General features: G+C 41.6%; 2 protein-coding genes across 2 annotated transcripts; both read left to right on the top strand.

Moving 5' to 3' along the window:
- Positions 1-4716: 4716 nt before the first annotated feature.
- On the top strand, positions 4717-6409 carry LOC139666767 (tripartite motif-containing protein 16-like). Its single transcript, XM_071546084.1, has 2 exons — positions 4717-6122; positions 6198-6409. Exons 1-2 carry the CDS (start codon positions 4717-4719, stop codon positions 6379-6381), a joined length of 1590 nt encoding a protein of 529 aa, XP_071402185.1. The 3' UTR covers positions 6382-6409.
- A 5833-nt stretch (positions 6410-12242) lies between these two features.
- Positions 12243-14947, top strand: LOC139666770 (E3 ubiquitin/ISG15 ligase TRIM25-like). Its single transcript, XM_071546087.1, has one exon. It carries the CDS (start codon positions 12279-12281, stop codon positions 13932-13934), a length of 1656 nt encoding a protein of 551 aa, XP_071402188.1. The 5' UTR covers positions 12243-12278; the 3' UTR covers positions 13935-14947.
- Positions 14948-19113: the final 4166 nt, after the last annotated feature.

Genomic DNA, 19113 nt, shown 5'->3' with positions numbered 1-19113 from the left:
ACTGCTTGGTTTTCCATACACGGGTAACAGTTCACCCGACAAAGTTCACACATAGTCACAGTTCCTCCTCACAAAAACACAGCGCTGAATATACTTCAGCATACTTAACATACAACTTCAATTAATAGCCCGAGAGAGAGAGAGAGGGAGAGAGAGAGAGAGAGAGAGAGAGAGAGAGAGAGAGAGAGAGAGAGAGAGAGAGAGATGGTTGAGCGAGCTAGAGAGAAAGAGAGATGATCGAGCGAGCTAGAAAGTGAATGAAGAGAGGGAGCGGTAGTAGCGAGAAAGCCGGTGAATCAGAGAAATAAAACGTTATTTTCTGATTGTTTCACAGCTGTTACGTTCTAAAGCACAGAGAGAGAGGGAGAGAGAGAGAGAGAGAGAGAGAGAGAGAGAGCCCTGTATCAAAATACCGGTAGCCTACCTTAGAAAAAAGATTTTAAAAAAAAGATAAACGGAGAAATGTCTTGCTGCTGCTTCTCCTGAGTTTTGTTCAGCAAATTTGACAACTGACAGCTTGAATTTCAGGTCGTACTTTTTTCTCTGTGCCACCATGGCGATCAGAAAATGTGACTGACATTTGAATGCAAGTTAAAAAAAAAATAAACTGCTTCGCAGCGTCAATGGCAACCAGCTTACGGATTACATATAAAATTACATTTAAAGAAACGAATATCCGAATCCCAAAATTGAAAACCGAATACCTACCCAACGAACGAATATCCGAACAGTCGAATATTCGGGTCTAGCCCTAGTTAAATGAGAAAAAACACCAGCACATGCTAGCCAAGCTATTGGACCATCACACACACACATCCCATCTTCATTCCATTTCATATGGCCATATATTTTGAAAAAAGTAGATATATTTTATTTTATTTTATACTATACTGTTATTATACTCTGTAACTTTATATTTTTATTACTTCTTACTGATGGTCACTTTTTGCACAGTTATTTTATTACTGCATTGTTTGTATACTGCATTTGTTTACTTTGTTTACATTGTTGTGGCTAGCTCTAGGCTCGAGAATGTCATAGCTAACATTATCTGCTTCTCGCTGTTTTGTTGTGCTTATACCCATAAAGAACCTTAAACCTTGAACCTTGATCCCATACACCCACACACAGGAAAAAAACAGACAAGATAAAAACAATTGTAAGAACAGCAACAACACCATTTACAGCCTCAATATAACTGACAGAGCCCAGCTGACAAATCACATTTAAATACAAATATTCAACCCTCCTCCCCACAGTACAGACTGCATCAATGTCATTAATCCAACAACATGTACTCAACCTGAGGCATGCTGTAACCGTCCCCCTAAACACAGACACCAGAGGCCAGTTGCATAAAGACAGACCTAGTCTTTAAGTCAGATTTAAGATCAGGATGGTTTCTCTAGGAAATTGCAGTCACTCCACTAGTTGTTGATTGTTGTAGATCTCTAACAGTTTGTTTCTATCTCTAAGGACTCGCTTTCTTCTTCAGGATTATTAAAAAAACAACAACATTTGCCATCTTGTTCGAAATAGCTTCAGTATTTAAACTTCCCTCTCTGACAGTTAGGGGGCGATCACACCGAGAAGCGTCGCTACAGGCCCAACCGCTTCAAAAACTCCTTGGCAGACGGCGTCCGGCCAAACAGCTCGGTGCGCCTGTGGAGCAGGGCTGCGTGTGCGACCGGGTTAAAGACCGCTAATATCAGCTTTTCATCTGTGTTTGCCAGTGTCCCACCGTTCCCACCACATCAAACGGCATCAAAACGGGAAGGAAAGCCCGCCTTCTGCTTGATTTGATTGGCCGCCTGGCCCAAGTGAGACATTGACGAGCGGTGTGACTCCGCAACTTGTGCTGAAAAGCTGAAAATATTTTAACTTTTATGTTCGCCTAAAAACCGCCAGAAAAACGCGACCGTGCCGTACGATAGGAAAACGATGGTTTTGGTGGCGACGCGTTTCTAGAGACGCTTCTCGGTGTGATCGCCCCCTTAGGCCGACTCGCTGCCTTAGCAACAAAGTTCTTAACGCTTCCTGTCTCAAAATAAGTCAGTCTTACAGTAATATTTATGCAACTGACAGTCTTAATTAGACAACTGGCCAGAGATCAGTCGGCCCAGCAGCCCTCACCTTATCTCTGCAGCTCAGCCAAAAGGCCAACTTACCCTGCTCAAACAAAATGTTTAGTAGTGTACATAATTTTTTCTTTTGGAGCGTGTACAAAGCAGAGGAGGCTGGTCCACAGAGGCAGAGGAGGATGCTCCTCCTCTATTTTTGAGAGGCAAGAGGGAGATCAAAATATGAGACAAGAGGGGAAAGGCCAGTCTGTCTGAAGTGGCGGTGGAGGACAGAGGAGGACGGAGACTTGCTGCTCTCCGTGGGACGGGCTCTCATATCAATTCAATGTACTTCATTTTTTATATTGGCCAAAGCACGTAAAATGATGCTTCAAGGGAGGACGTCCTCCTTTATCAGTCAACAACCAGAACACAATATTGACATTGCGTTGATCCAATGAATTTCAATTCTTCAATTCTCTATTATTGTATTGGAGTGTAGTGAACTGGTGGTAAAGCAATTGATAGCAATTCATAGCAGATTAAAAAATAAAAAAATCAAACATGAAAATTTTAGGGTTCGATTATTTAGGCATTTCCAACAGAGTCCAAATTTACCTTTTTTACCCCTTGATACTGGATTTTAGCCCTTCCCACAATGCTTTGCTTTACCAGTTGTTCCAGTCAATGCACTGCCTGCCGACGGCCATTCAGTTGTACTGCAGGGAGTGTAATACTGTTGCTGTAACTTAATAAAGTGACTATAAACAACTAAATCAGTGTTAATATTACTTGCTTCGGACATTTCCAACTCCTCAGTGGAACACCAAGTACTGTTAATGAAGAAGATCAGCTGAGACGAGCTTATTTCAGATTACTTGAGATATTTGGTCAGTCAGATAGATTATCTAGGGAGCTAGCTAATGTTAGTATAGCTGCATTCACGCTACAGTGCATGTTCTGATATATTTGGCCGTACAACTTCATAACTGCACAACAAATTATCTTGCATAACGTTATTGATTCCGATTTGATCCAAAGTTAATGGACTAATAAATCAGTAATCGGAGCTGAGAAGAACTCGGTTTGCCAGTTTTGTCAAGTTGACGGCCACTAAGTCTTTATACTGAGGGAAGATGGCAGTGACAGTCTTCTATCAGTGAATCATGAATTATCAAGTAATCTATTTACATTTTAAGTTACGTTTTGCAATTTCTAGTGGTCTGACATGATGTGTTTAACTGTCGGACGTCTGTTGTTTTGATCAGCTGAAGAAGAAAAGCGTGGATGAGATGTCGCAGCACATCAATGAGGTAACCATGATGACAAAAAAGGTATGAGAGAGATCGTTGGCTAACGGGCCGTCCCACGACTAACAGACTGTATTGTTGGCCATGCCTTCTGATGGGGAACCTACAGCTCAGTTCAACACTGGGTCTGTTCAAGGATTAGATCTAAAGACTTTAGATAGGGCTACGAAAAGGCACGACAAGTGTGTTGATCACATTGTCGTTAACAGTAGGTTGAAGCTTTTTGGTCGGGTGCCTATCAACGAGTTGAATGAGGACAGAGTGTGTTTGCAGAGAGCAAATAACAATGTTAAAGTGAGAGGAAACAGAGATGTGTTAATCCGTCTTGTTGATGCAACAACATTTTTGAATGTAACAGCAGTCTTTTAGAGGGAAACAAGAGCAAACAACATAGTAAGTAAATCATGTGCAACAGTTTCATTCAAAACACAGAGGACACTCACTCTCCATCCCTGGGTTAACCTGTGCAAGGGTGGAAGTAACTGATTACATTTACTCAAGTTACTGTAGTTGAGTCGCTTTTTTGTGTACTTGTGTACTTTATGTGTATCCACTACAGAACAGATTGTGTGTCTCTCCATCAGCAGCAGAAACTGGATCAACATAAACTGACAAACTGTGGATCCATTCACAGTGAGAAGAGGAATCTGACTTTACTTTGTTTCTACACTTTATTTTGTAACTTCTGAACTCTGTCCTCTCTCCTTTTAGAATCACATGGAAAAGATCACAGCTAACAACGTTCTCTGTTCTAAAGAGGAACTCAGGAACTTTTACTCTGAGGACATTTTAAATCAGACACTTTTTACTTTTACTGAAGGAGATTTTTACAGCAGTACTTTTACTTCTACTCAAGTAAAATATCAGCAAAGTAACAGTACTTCTACTTGAGTAGAACATTCTCTTTCCATCACTGGAGAGAGAGAGAGAGAGAGGGGGGGGGGGGGAATAAGGGGAGAGAGAGATTTATCCTATTGTTAAGTTTCTATTTCTCATAATCTTCACTTCATGTTGTAAACGAGAGCTAAACACACACTGCCTCTTTAAAACCGCTCCTCTTCCTGGAATAAACCAAAGCCTGATAACCCCTCCCTCTTCCTCCTGGTCTCAAACAGCCAGTTCCATTCTGACCAGATATTTCCTGTTCCCTCCCCTTTCACAGATCTGCCAGTTTAAAGATGGGTGTGAACAACATGTTGTGAAGTGCAAGAGCTGACGAGCCCATTCACTGCAGATCAGCAAATGAACATGAAGACAAGGAACAGATTTTTGGTTTGGATCGGAGCACAACTTTTATCTGTTGGGAGCAAGTGAAACTATCTGACTCACTGTTACTGAGAAGTGAAATGGCGCAGCAAGGAATTCAGTTGGACGGGGCAAAATTCTGCTGTTCGATCTGTCTGGATCTACTGAAGGATCCGGTGACTATTCCCTGTGGGCACAGCTACTGCATGAGCTGTATTAAAAGCTGCTGGGATGAAGAGGATCAGAAGAAAATCCACAGCTGCCCCCAGTGCAGACAGACCTTCACACCAAGGCCTGTCCTGGTGAAAAGTACCATGTTAGCAGAGTTGGTGGAGGAACTGAAGAAGACAGGACTCCAAGCTGCTCCTCCTGATCGCTGCTATGCCGGACCTGGAGATGTGGCCTGTGATGTCTGCACTGGGAGAAAGCTGAAAGCCCTGAAGTCCTGTCTGGTGTGTCTGGCCTCTTACTGTGAGCAGCACCTCCAGCCTCACTATGAATCTTCTACCTTTAAAAAACACAAGCTGGTCGAAGCCACCATGAAGCTTCAGGAGAACATCTGCTCTCGTCATGATGAGGTGATGAAGATTTTCTGCCGTACTGATCAGCAGTGTATCTGTTGTTTCTGCTCCATAGATAAACATAAAGGCCACGACACAGTCTCAGCTGCAGCAGAATGGACTGAGAGGCAGAAAGAGCTCGGGGTGAGTCGGCAAAAAATCCAGCAGAGAATCCAGAACAGAGAGAAAGACGTGAAGGTGCTTCAACAGGAGGTGAAGGCTATCAATCTCTCTGCTGATAAAGCAGTGGAGGACAGTGAGAAGATCTTCACTGAGCTGGTCCGTCTCATTGAGAAAAGAAGCTCTGATGTGAAGAAGCAGATCAGATCCCAGCAGAAAGCGGAAGCGAGTCGGGCCGAAGAACTTCAGGAGAAGCTGAAGCAGGAGATTGCTGAGCTGAGGAGGAAAGACGCTGAGCTGGAGCAGCTCTCACACACAGAGGATCACACCCATTTTCTACACAATTACCCCTCGCTGTCACGTCTCAGTGAATCTACAGACTCACCCAGCACCAATATCCGTCCTCTGCGCTACTTTGAGGAAGTGACTGCAGCTGTGTCAGAGGCCAGAGATAAACTACAGGGCATTCTTACAGAGGAATGGCCTAAGATCTCATGGACAGTGACTGAAGTGGATGTTTTACTGTCACAACCAAGAGAGCCCAAGACCAGAGCTGAATTCTTACGATATTCACGTCAAATCACACTGGATCCAAACACAGCACACACACATCTGTCATTATCTGAGGGGAACAGAAAAGCAACATTAATGGGAGAAGAACAGTTATATTCTAGTCACCCAGACAGATTCACTGACAGGTGGCAGGTCCACAGTAGAGAGGGTCTGACTGGACGTTGTTACTGGGAGGTGGAGTGGAGCGGCAGGGGAGTTTCAATAGCAGTAGCATGTAAGTATAATTGCAGAACAGGGGCTGAATGTCTATTTGGATACAATGACAAGTCTTGGGCATTAGATTATTACAACAATCAAATCATACATAACAATATCAAAACTCCCATCGCAGACCCTCGGTCCTCCAGAGTAGGAGTGTACCTGGATCACAGAGCAGGTATTCTGTCCTTCTACAGCGTCTCTGAAACCATGACTCTCCTCCACAGAGTCCAGACCACATTCACTCAGCCTCTCTATCCTGGATCTTGGTTTAATTATAGAGGAGACACTGTTGAGTTGTGTAAGCTCAAGTAGACAGGAGTTATTAAAGCAGCAATGTGTGAGATTCAGATTTTTACCTTTTAAGTTTTTTTCTCCATCTTTGTCCCTCAGCCTCACTGTGGTGTTTCTGCTCTGCACTTCCCACAGATCACCTGTCAATCAGACAGTGTGGGCGGAGCTTGGACTTTCTGTTGATGCAGTTTGAGTTTCTCTTTTCTTTGTCTGTTCAGCCATGGTTGCTATCGCTGCTCATGCTAACTACCCAGTTCTTCTTCTTTTGTTTATTCCAAACAAACCAGAGACGTAAAACGCATCACTTCCTGTGCGGCAGAGGATTTTTCCCAGGAAAGAGCTACCAGACACCGGCTGTTTAGAACAGACAGAGGAGAAGATTTATGAACTGGATATAGATTGAATCACTATTGTGTCATATCAGTCAGTAATACAGAGTATCCAAACAGACATTCATTCATATGAAAATGTAAACTGTTGTGTGGTCTATATAGTTCTTATCGTTGTTGCATATTTGTATTGTTGCTGTAATATTTTCTGCTGTTTCTGTTCCACTGCATGGGCCTTAATGGAGCCAGCACTAGAAGTCTTCCCTTTATTATAGCTGAATAGTTGTTAATATGTTGATTTTGTTCCCAACACTTTGTAACTTTGTTAAGAAAAGTGAACTACAAATATAATCATGATTATTATAATCAATAGGGAGAGGATCCATTGTTTTCCTCCACAGTGCTGACATACTGGTTTAACAGATTGATTGTGTGGATGAAGTGAATATGTAGATGGAAAGATTGAACCAGAGTCTTTTACCAGGTTTTAGTGATTTGATGTGTGAACAAAGTGAATGTTTACAAAGAAAAATAAAGTTTTTTTTTCCAAGAATGAATAAAGTATTTCCTCTGTATTCATTCCAGGAAGTCTATCAAAGCTGATAGAGAAAATGTGAAACTAATATGACAGTATAACTGAGACGATTTCTCCCCTAAAACACAACAAAGTGCAGTCTATATATATATATAACCTTTATTTAACTAGGAAGTCACATTGAGTTTTAAAACCTCTTTTACAAGTGAGACCTAGCCAAGACAGGGTCAAATAGCAGCAACAAACACAAAACAGGACAACATCATCCAATCACAACAGCAACAATAGGTATGACAAGAATACATTACATAATACAGTGCATAAACAAAAACAAGGCAGCAATATTTAATCAAGGGTTTGTTAGGTGAAGCAACTGCAGCTAACAGTGACCACTTCCATTATTCTGAGTTTTAAATCATTTAAAGAGGTAAGGGCATCAAGTTTAAGATTGGCCTGCAAATCGTTCCAGGACCAAGGACCATAGTAGAACAGGCTTGATCTGCCAACCTCTGTTCTGCAAGAAGGCACTTCAAACTGAAGCCATTTGTGTGACCTAAGATTATGACTGCTCTGCAAAGGTAAAAATGTCTGGCTTAAGTAAGTAGGTAATTTGCCTGAAATAATCTTATAGACTAAAATGTACCAGTGTTGAAGCCTACATAAAGTGAGGGATGACCATCCTACCATACTGTATAAGATACAATGATGGGTCCTGAAGCTAGCATTATTGACATACCTCAGGGCTGAGTGATAGAGTCTTCATGTTTAGAGCAGATGTGGAATCAAAAGTCAAATGAAGCAGCAGTGTTACCAAAGAAGAAACACTAGTGAAGATGGAAAGAATGAAGGACAATCCTGTTGTTAATGTAACTGGTTAAATGTATGAATGAAGTGAATGTTTAGATGGAAAGACTGAAGGACAGTGTGGATGGATAACATTGGCAAATCAATCTTTTGAATCATCTGTTGTTCTTTAGAAGCTAGATTGGCTTTGTGCACTTGCTCAATAAACAGAGTTTCTTCCACAGGCCTGAAAAGCCTGGAAAAGTAGGAAGAATTCATTTGATCATTTCCAGGTCAAGTTTGGGAATCGCATAAAATGTCTGAAAAAGTTTTGTTCAGTCCTGACACACATATGACCACAGACTTTATGTAGTCGTGGACCAGCTGTCATTTCAGATATTGTGATGAAGAATAAACTTCAACATGATATGAGCTAGTTAAGCCACTATCAGAATATTTCACAATATTTAAATATTGTGTTGCCATTGCATAACACATCTACATCTATATACTAAAGTAATCACATATACATTATAAATGTAGGCTACATACATTTACATTCACATAGTGAGATGAAATGAAATACAAAAATAAATGATGTGAATAATACAGCAACAGAATGTGTACCCAGGAGAACCCAAGATAAGCACATTGGTGTGCTATGCCCTAGCCAAAATTTCAAATATAATTTGATCGCAATTTATTATCAAACCTCAATTTAGCCCTCCTATGATCCTGATTACAACATAACCCGCTCTTTACCCCCGCCCTCCGATCCGTCTTTTTGACCCCCTCCCACCACTCCCCAGTGACCTGAGTTCTTAGTTCTTTTAAACTATAAAATTATAATTAGATCTTATATAATTATTATTTCCCCTCTCTTTTTTTTATTTTATATTTTTATTACTTCATTACTGCATTGTTTGTATACTGCTGTATTGTTGTGGCTAGCTCTAGGCTCAAGAATTTCATAGCTAACATTATCTGCTTCTCGCTGTTTTGTTGTGCTTATGCCCATAAAGAACCTTAAACCTTGAACCTTGATCCCATACACCCACACACAGGAAAAAAACAGACAAGATAAAAACAATAATAACAGCAACACCACCATTTACAGCCTCAATATAACTGACAGAGCCCAGCTGACAAATCACATTCAAATACAAATATTCAACCTTCCTCCCCACAGTACAGACTGCATCAATGTCATTTATCCAACAACATGTACTCAACCTGAGGCATGCTGTAACCGTCCCCCTAAACACAGACACCAGAGACCAGTTGCATAAAGACAGACCTAGTCTTTAAGTCAGATTTAAGACAAGGATGGTTTCTCTAGGAAATTGCAGTCACTCCACTAGTTGTTGATTGTTGTAGATCTCTAACAGTTTGTTTCTGTCTCTAAGGACTCGCTTTCTTCTTCAGGATTATTAAAAAAAACCAAACATTTGCCATCTTGTTCGAAATAGCTTCAGTATTTAAACTTCCCTCTCTGACAGTTAGGGGGCGATCACACCGAGAAGCGTCGCTACAGGCCCAACCGCTTCAAAAACTCCTCGGCAGACGGCGTCCGGCCAAACAGCTCGGTGCGCCTGTGGAGCAGGGCTGCGTGTGCGACCGGGTTAAAGACCGCTAATATCAGCTTTTCATCTGTGTTTGCCAGTGTCCCACCGTTCCCACCACATCAAAACCCCATCAAAACGGGAAGGAAAGCCCGCCTTCTGCTTGATTTGATTGGCCGCCTGGCCCAAGTGAGACATTGACGAGCGGTGTGACTCCGCACCTTGTGCTAAAAAGCTGAAAATATTTTAACTTTTATGTTCGCCTAAAAACCGCCAGAAAAACGCGACCGTGCCGTACGATAGGAAAACGATGGTTTTGGTGGCGACGCGTTTCTAGAGACGCTTCTCGGTGTGATCGCCCCCTTAGGCCGACTCGCTGCCTTAGCAACAAAGTTCTTAACGCTTCCTGTCTCAAAATAAGTCAGTCTTACAGTAATATTTATGCAACTGACAGTCTTAATTAGACAACTGGCCAGAGATCAGTCGGCCCAGCAGCCCTCACCTTATCTCTGCAGCTCAGCCAAACGGCCAACTTAGCCTGCTCAAACAAAAAGTTTAGCAGTTACATAATTTTTTCTTTTGGAGCATGTACACAGCAGAGGAGGCTGGTCCACAGAGGCAGAGGAGGATGCTCCTCCTCTATTTTTGAAATATGAATCAAAATATGAGACAAGAGGGGAAAGGCCAGTCTGTCTGAAGTGGCGGTGGAGGACAGAGGAGGACGGAGTCTTGCTGCCCTCCATTGCTGCGGAGGGCAGCAATGTATTTAACTTTTTTATATTGGCCAAAACACGTTAAATGATGCTTCAAGGGAGGACATCCTCCTTTACCAATCAACAACCAGAATACAACATTGACAACGGATTGGTCCAATGAATGATTCATCCTCCTTTATCAGTCAAAAACCAGAATACAATATTGACATTGCGTTGGTCCAATGAATGATTCAATTCTTCAATTCTCTACGATTTCATTGTAGTGTGGCAAACTGGTGGTAAAGAAATTGATAGCAATTGATAGAACATCACATCATCATAAATTATACTGTGCAAATTAAAAATTGTATTTAGGCATTTCCAACGGAATCCAAATTTCCTTGTTTTCAGATTTACCTTTTTTCCCCTTTTTTATCGAGCAGTAGCTAGCAACTTGCGTTAGCCAACTGCTAACGCAAGCTAACAGTTACCTTACTAGCTAGTTGTAGCAGCCCTACTAGCAAGTGCTACAACCAGCTTTCATTTGGAAGCACTGCTCAGCTAACAGCAAAATGGATTTGGAGGAGAGTAGTGCTGCTGACGGGATCACAGAGGGACACGGATGCAGAGAGAGGGAAGAGAATCTGGTGGATTATTTATTGACAACCGTTTTGGATAATTCAGCAAAGGTGAGGATTGAGACTGCTGGATGACAAACTCCTCAGGTAACCACGATGAAAAATGCTAAATCATAGGTATGAGAGAGACCGCTAGCTAACGGGCCGTCCCTCGACTAACAGACTGTATTGTTGGCCATGCCTTCTGATGGGGAACATACAGCTCAGTTCAACACTGGGTCTGTTCAAGGATTAGATCTAAAGACTTTAGATAGGGCTACGAAAAGGCACGACAAGTGTGTTGATCACATTGTCGTTAACAGTAGGTTGAAGCTTTTTGGTCGGGTGCCTATCAACAAGTTGAATGAGGACGGAGTGTGTTTGCAGAGAGCAAATAACAATGTTAAAGTGAGAGGAAACACAGATGTGTTAATCCGTCTTGTTGATGCAACAACATTTTTGAATGTAACAGCAGTCTTTTAGAGGACAACAAGAGCAAACAACATAGTAAGTAAATCATGTGCAACAGTTTCATTCAAAACACAGAGAGGACACTCACTCTCCATCCCTGGGTTAACCTGTGCAAGTAATAACATTTACTCAAGTTACTGTAGTTGAGTCGCTTTTTTGTGTACTTGTGTACTTTTTGTGTACTCCCATCCATCACAGAACAGATTGTGTGTCTCTCCATCAGCAGCAGAAACTGGATCAACGTAAACTGACAAACTGTGGATCCATTCACAGTGAGAAGAGGAATCTGATTTTACTTTGTTTCTGCACTTTATTTTGTAACTTCTAATGCTTCCAGTGAAAAGAATCTAGTCTTAACTCTTTCCTCTCTCCTTTTAGAATCACATGGAAAAGATCACAGCTAACAATGTTCTCTGTTCTAAAGAGGAACTCAGGAAGTTTTACTCTGAGGACATTTTACATGAGACACTTTTTACTTTTACTTCAGTAGATTTTTACAGCAGTACTTTTACTTCTACTCAAGTAAAATATCAGCAAAGTAACAGTACTTCTACTTGAGTAGAACATTCTACTACTCTTTCCACCACTGAAGAGAGAGAGAGAGAGAGAGAGAGAGAGAGAGAGAGAGAGAGAGAGAGAGAGAGAGAGAGAGAGAGAGAGAGAGAGAGAGAGAGAGAGAGAGAGAGAGAGAGAGAGAAAAGGAATAAGGGGAGAGAGAGATTTATCATTAAGTTTCTATTTCTCATAATCTTCACTTCATATTGTAAACGAGAGCTAAACACACACTGCCTCTTTCAAACCGCTCCTCTTCCTGGAATAAAGCAAAGCCTGATAACCCCTCCCTCTTCCTGGTCTCAAACAGCACAACTTGTTTTTTCCGTTGAGAGCAAGTGAAACTATCTGACACACTGTTACTGAGAAGTGAAATGGCGCAGCAAGGAATTCAGCTGGACGGGGCAAAACTCTGCTGTTCGATCTGTCTGGATCTACTGAAGGATCCGGTGACTATTCCCTGTGGACACAGCTACTGCATGAGCTGTATTAAAAGCTGCTGGGATGAAGAGGATCAGAAGAAAATCCACAGCTGCCCCCAGTGCAGACAGACATTCACACCAAGGCCTGTCCTGGTGAAAAGTACCATGTTAGCAGAGTTGGTGGAGGAACTGAAGAAGACTGGACTCCAAGCTGCTCTTCCTGATCGCTGCTATGCCGGACCTGGAGATGTGGCCTGTGATTTCTGCACTGGGAGAAAGCTGAAAGCCCTCAAGTCCTGTCTGGTGTGTCTGGCCTCTTACTGTGAGCAGCACCTCCAGCCTCACTATGATGTAGCTCCATTAAAGAAACACAAGCTGGTTGAAGCCACCATGAAGCTTCAGGAGAACATCTGCTCTCGTCATGACGAGGTGATGAAGATTTTCTGCCGTACTGATCAGCAGTGTATCTGTTATCTCTGCTCCATGGATGAACATAAAGGCCACGACACAGTCTCAGCTGCAGCAGAAAGGACTGAGAGGCAGAAAGAGCTCGGGGTGAGTCAGCAAAAAATCCAACAGAGAATCCAGGACAGAGAGAAAGACGTGAAGGTGCTTCAACAGGAGGTGAAGGCTATCAATCGCTCTGCTGATAAAGCAGTAGATAACAGTGAGAAGATCTTCACTGAGCTGGTCCGTCTCATTGAGAAAAGAAGCTCTGATGTGAAGGAGCAGATCAGATCCCAGCAGAAAGCGGAAGCGAGTCGGGCCGAAGAACTTCAGGAGAAGCTGAAGCAGGAGATTGCTGAGCTGAGGAGGAAAGACGCTGAGCTGGAGCAGCTCTCACACACAGAGGATCACACCCATTTTCTACACAATTACCCCTCGCTGTCACGTCTCAGTGAATCTACAGACTCACCCAGCACCAATATCCGTCCTCTGCGCTACTTTGAGGATGTGACTGCAGCTGTGTCAGAGGCCAGAGATAAACTACAGGGCATTCTTACAGAGGAATGGACTAAGATGTCATTGACAGTGACTGACGTGGATGTTTTACTGTCACAACCAGAGCCCAAGACCAGAGCTGAATTCTTACAATATTCACGTCAAATCACACTGGATCCAAACACAGCAAACACAGAGCTGTCATTATCTGAGGGGAACAGAAAAGCAACATATATGGAAGAAGAACAGTTATATTCTAGTCACCCAGACAGATTCACTGACAGGTGGCAGGTCCTGAGTAGAGAGGGTCTGACTGGACGTTGTTACTGGGAGGTGGAGTGGAACGGGAAAGTTTCAATAGCAGTCTCATATAAGGATATTAGCAGAACAGGGGATGAAAGTGAGTTTGGATGCAATGACAAGTCTTGGGCATTAGATTATTTCTACAATCAATTCATACATAACAATATCACAACTCCCATCCCAGGCCCGCTGTCCTCCAGAGTAGGAGTGTACCTGGATCACAGAGCAGGTATTCTGTCCTTCTACAGCGTCTCTGAAACCATGACTCTCCTCCACAGAGTCCAGACCACATTCACTCAGCCTCTCTATCCTGGACTTTGGCTTGATAATGGAGTCACTGCTGAGTTGTGTACGCTGAAGTAGACAGGAGTTATTAAAGAGTTATTGAGATTCTGATTTTTACGTTTTATTTTTTTGTCTCCATCTTTGTCCCTCAGCCTCACTGTGGTGTTTCTGCTCTGCATGTCCCATAGATCACCTGTCAATCAAACAGTGTGGGCGGAGCTTGGATTTTCTGTTGATGCAGTTTGAGTTTCTCTTTTCTTTGTCTGTTCAGCCATGGTGGCTATCACTGCTCATGCTTACTACCCAGTTCTTCTTCTTCTGTTTATTCCAAACAAACCGGAAACGTAAAACACATCACTTCCTGTGCGGCAGTGGAAAAACAATGGAAAAGTTTTCATGAACTGGATATTATCTTATCGTTGTTGCATATTTGTATTATTGCTGTAATATTTTCTGCTGTTTCTGTTCCACTGCATGGGCCTTAATGGAGCCAGCACTAGAAGTCTTCCCTTTATTATAGCTAAATAGCTGTTAAAATGTTGATTTTGTTCCTGACTCTTTGTAACTTTGTTCAGAAAAGTGAACTACAAATGTAACCATTATTATTATAATCAATAGAGAGAGGATTCATTGTTTTCCTCCACAGTGCTGACATACTGGTTTAACAGATTGACTGTGTGGATGAAGTGAACATGTAGATGGAAAGATTGAACCAGAGTCTTTTACCAGGTTTTAGTGATTTGATGTGTCATCAAAGTGAATGTTTGCAAAGATCAATAAAGTTTTGTTTTTTTCCATGAATGAATCAAGTATTTCTTCTGTATTCTTTCCAGGAAGTCTATCAAAGCTGCTAGAGAAAATGTGAAACTAATATGACAGTATAACTGAGACGATTTTCCCCCTAAAACACAACAAAGTGCAGTCTTCATGTTTAGAGCAGATGTGGAATCAAAAGTCAAATGAAGCAGCAGTGTTACCAAAGAAGAAACACTAGTGAAGATGGAAAGAATGAAGGACAATCCTGTTGTTAATGTAACTGGTTAAATGTATGAATGAAGTGAATGTTTAGATGGAGAGACTGAAGGACAGTGTGGATGGATAACATTTGCCAATCAATCTCTATCCTTGCAACTTTCTTCACTGAAACAGTTTTGTCATGGAGGACTAAGCTTGCAAAAGCCAAGTGTTTAATCATCTGTTGCTTTTTAGAAGCTAGATTGGCTTTGTGCACTTGCTCAATAAACAGAGTTTCTTCCGCAGGCCTGAAAAGCCTGGAAAAGTAGGAAGAATTCATTTGATCATTTCCAGGTCAAGTTTGAGAATCGCATAAAATGTCTTAAAAAGTTTTGTTCAGTCCTGACACACATATGACCACAGATTTTATGTAGTAACTTCAACAAGATATGAGCTAGTTAAGCCACTATCAGAATATTTCACATCGAACTGAGCAAAATCTTCAAAATCCACCCAGAAAATGAAGTTCTGGGAAAAGTATTGAATATTGAAACAGAACATGCGGAGAAACCTTGAATAAAATGTAGTGTGAATATCATATAGGATATTTTATGAATCAAATTGCTTGCTTCCTTTATTTCTGCTTGTAATACTCACCACACATCCATTCATATATATTTCAAGTTCAGTTTTAGTTCATTTTCAGTGGGTTTGGTAGTTTTAATGTTGTTTTATCTATCTATCTATCTATCTATCTATCTATCTATCTATCTATCTATCTATCTATCTATCTATCTATCTATCTATCTATCTATCTCATTCTATCTATCTATATCAATCTTTGGGATGAATGCAATTCAATTTAATTTCTTTCTTTCTCAGATTTGTTCATAAGATCCTTGGAAAACTTGTACCAAAGGAAAATTAAAACTTGGACTTAAATGTAGGGCTGTCCTGAATACAATTTTTTGGGCTTCGGAGCTTCGGTAGTAATCATCAGCGAATATTCGAAGCTTCAGCCGCAGCGGGGGTGGGGGTGGGGGTGGGGGGGGTGTTAAGAGTCACGCACCTTCAAACTGCTTGGTTTTCCATACACGGGTAACAGTTCACCCGACAAAGTTCACACATAGTCACAGTTCCTCCTCACAAAAACACAGCGCTGAATATACTTCAGCATACTTAACATACATACAACTTCAATTAATAGCCCGGGAGAGAGAGAGAGGGTGAGAGAGAGAGAGAGAGAGAGAGAGAGAGATGGTTGAGCGAGCTAGAGAGAAAGAGAGATGGTCGAGCGAGCTAGAAAGTGAATGAAGAGAGGGAGCGGTAGTAGCGAGAAAGCCGGTGAATCAGAGAAATAAAACGTTATTTTCTGATTGTTTCACAGCGGTTACGTTCTAAAGCACAGAGAGAGAGGGAGAGAGAGAGAGAGAGAGAGCCCTGTATCAAAATACCGGTAGCCTACCTTAGAAAAAAGATTTAAAAAAAAAGATAAACGGAGAAATGTCTTGCTGCTGCTTCTCCTGAGTTTTGTTCAGCAAATTTGACAACTGACAGCTTGAATTTCAGGTCGTACTTTTTTCTCTGTGCCACCATGGCGATCAGAAAATGTGACTGACATTTGAATGCAAGTAAAAAAAAAAAGAAACTGCTTCGCAGCGTCAATGGCAACCAGCTTACGGATTACATATAAAATTACATTTAAAGAAACGAATATCCGAATCCCAAAATTGAAAACCGAATACCTACCCAACGAACGAATATCCGAACAGTCGAATATTCGGTTCCAGCCCTAGTTAAATGAGAAAAAACACCAGCACATGCTAGCCAAGCTATTGGACCATCACACACACACATCTCATCTTCATTCCATTTCATATGGCCATATATTTTGAAAAAAGTAGATATATTTTATTTTATTTTATACTATACTGTTATTATACTCTGTAACTTTATATTTTTATTACTTCTTACTGATGGTCACTTTTTGCACAGTTATTTTATTACTGCATTGTTTGTATACTGCATTTGTTTACTTTGTTTACATTGTTGTGGCTAGCTCTAGGCTCGAGAATGTCATAGCTAACATTATCTGCTTCTCGCTGGTTTGTTGTGCTTATGCCCATAAAGAACCTTAAACCTTGAACCTTGATCCCATACACCCACACACAGGAAAAAAACAGACAAGATAAAAACAATTATAAGAACAGCAACAACACCATTTACAGCCTCAATATAACTGACAGAGCCCAGCTGACAAATCACATTTAAATACAAATATTCAACCCTCCTCCCCACAGTACAGACTGCATCAATGTTATTAATCCAACAACATGTACTCAACCTGAGGCATGCTGTAACCGTCCCCCTAAACACAGACACCAGAGGCCAGTTGCATAAAGACAGACCTAGTCTTTAAGTCAGATTTAAGATCAGGATGGTTTCTCTAGGAAATTGCAGTCACTCCACTAGTTGTTGATTGTTGTAGATCTCTAACAGTTTGTTTCTATCTCTAAGGACTCGCTTTCTTCTTCAGGATTATAAAAAAAAAAAACATTTGCCATCTTGTTCGAAATAGCTTCAGTATTTAAACTTCCCTCTCTGACAGTTAGGGGGCGATCACACCGAGAAGCGTCGCTACAGGCCCAACCGCTTCAAAAACTCCTCGGCAGACGGCGTCCGGCCAAACAGCTCGGTGCGCCTGTGGAGCAGGGCTGCGTGTGCGACCGGGTTAAAGACCGCTAATATCAGCTTTTCATCTTCATTCACCGTGCCGTACGATAGGAAAACGATGGTTTTGGTGGCGACGCATTTCTAGAGACGCTTCTCGGTGTGATCGCCCCCTTAGGCCGACTCACTGCCTTAGCAACAAAGTTCTTAACACTTCCTGTCTCAAAATAAGTCAGTCTTACAGTAATATTTATGCAACAGACAGTCTTAATTAGACAACTGGCCAGAGATCAGTCGGCCCAGCAGCCCTCACCTTATCTCTGCAGCTCAGCCAAAAGGCCAACTTACCCTGCTCAAACAAAATGTTTAGTAGTGTACATAATTTTTTCTTTTGGAGCGTGTACACAGCAGAGGAGGCTGGTCCACAGAGGCAGAGGAGGATGCTCCTCCTCTATTTTTGAGAGGCAAGAGGGAGATCAAAATATGAGACAAGAGGGGAAAGGCCAGTCTGTCTGAAGTGGCGGTGGAGGACAGAGGAGGACGGAGTCTTGCTGCTCTCCGTGGGACGGGCTCTCATATCAATTCAATGTACTTCATTTTTTATATTGGCCAAAGCACGTAAAATGATGCTTCAAGGGAGGACGTCCTCCTTTATCAGTCAACAACCAGAACACAATATTGACATTGCGTTGATCCAATGAATTTCAATTCTTCAATTCTCTATTATTGTATTGTAGTGTAGTGAACTGGTGGTAAAGCAATTGATAGCAATTCATAGCAGATTAAAAAATAAAAAAATCAAACGTGAAAATTTTAGGGTTCGATTATTTAGGCATTTCCAACAGAGTCCAAATTTACCTTTTTTACCCCTTGATACTGGATTTTAGCCCTTCCCACAATGCTTTGCTTTACCAGTTGTTCCAGTCAATGCACTGCCTGCCGACTGCCGTTCAGTTGTACTGCAGAGAGTGTAACACTGTTGCTGTGACTTAATAAAGTGACTATAAACAACTAAATCGGTGTTAATATTACTTGCTTCGGACATTTCCAACTCCTCAGTGGAACACCAAGTACTGTTAATGAAGAAGATCAGCCAAGACAAGCATATTTCAGATTACTTGATATATTTGGTCAGTCAGATAGATTATCTAGGGAGCAGCATTCACGCTACAGTGCATGTTCTGATATATTTGGCCGAACAACTTCATAATTGCACAACGGATTATCTTGCATACCGTTATTGATTCTGATTTGATCAAAAGTTAACAGAATAATAAATCGGTAATCGGAGCTGAGAAGAACTCGTTTTGCCAGTTTTGTCAAGTTGACGGCCACTAAGTCTTTATACTGAGGGAAGATGGCAGTGACAGTCTTCTATGAGTGAATCATGAATTATCAAGTAATCTATTTACATTTTAAGTTACGTTTTGCAATTTCTAGTGGTCTGACATGATGTGTTTAACTGTCGGACGTCTGTTGTTTTGATCAGCTGAAGAAGAAAAGCGTGGATGAGATGTCACAGCACATCAATGAGGTAACCATGATGAAAAAAAGGTATGAGAGAGATCGCTAGCTAACGGGCCGTCCCACGACTAACAGACTGTATTGTTGGCCATGTCTTCTGATGGGGAAC

This window comes from Centroberyx affinis, unplaced genomic scaffold (assembly GCF_046629955.1).
Source record: "Centroberyx affinis isolate AG114_WGS23_722 - 3 ecotype Tasmania unplaced genomic scaffold, CSIRO-AGI_Caff_v1 ptg005120l_1, whole genome shotgun sequence".
Classification (NCBI taxonomy): Eukaryota; Metazoa; Chordata; class Actinopteri; order Beryciformes; family Berycidae; genus Centroberyx; species Centroberyx affinis.
This window is presented reverse-complemented; position numbering and strand designations above follow the sequence as displayed.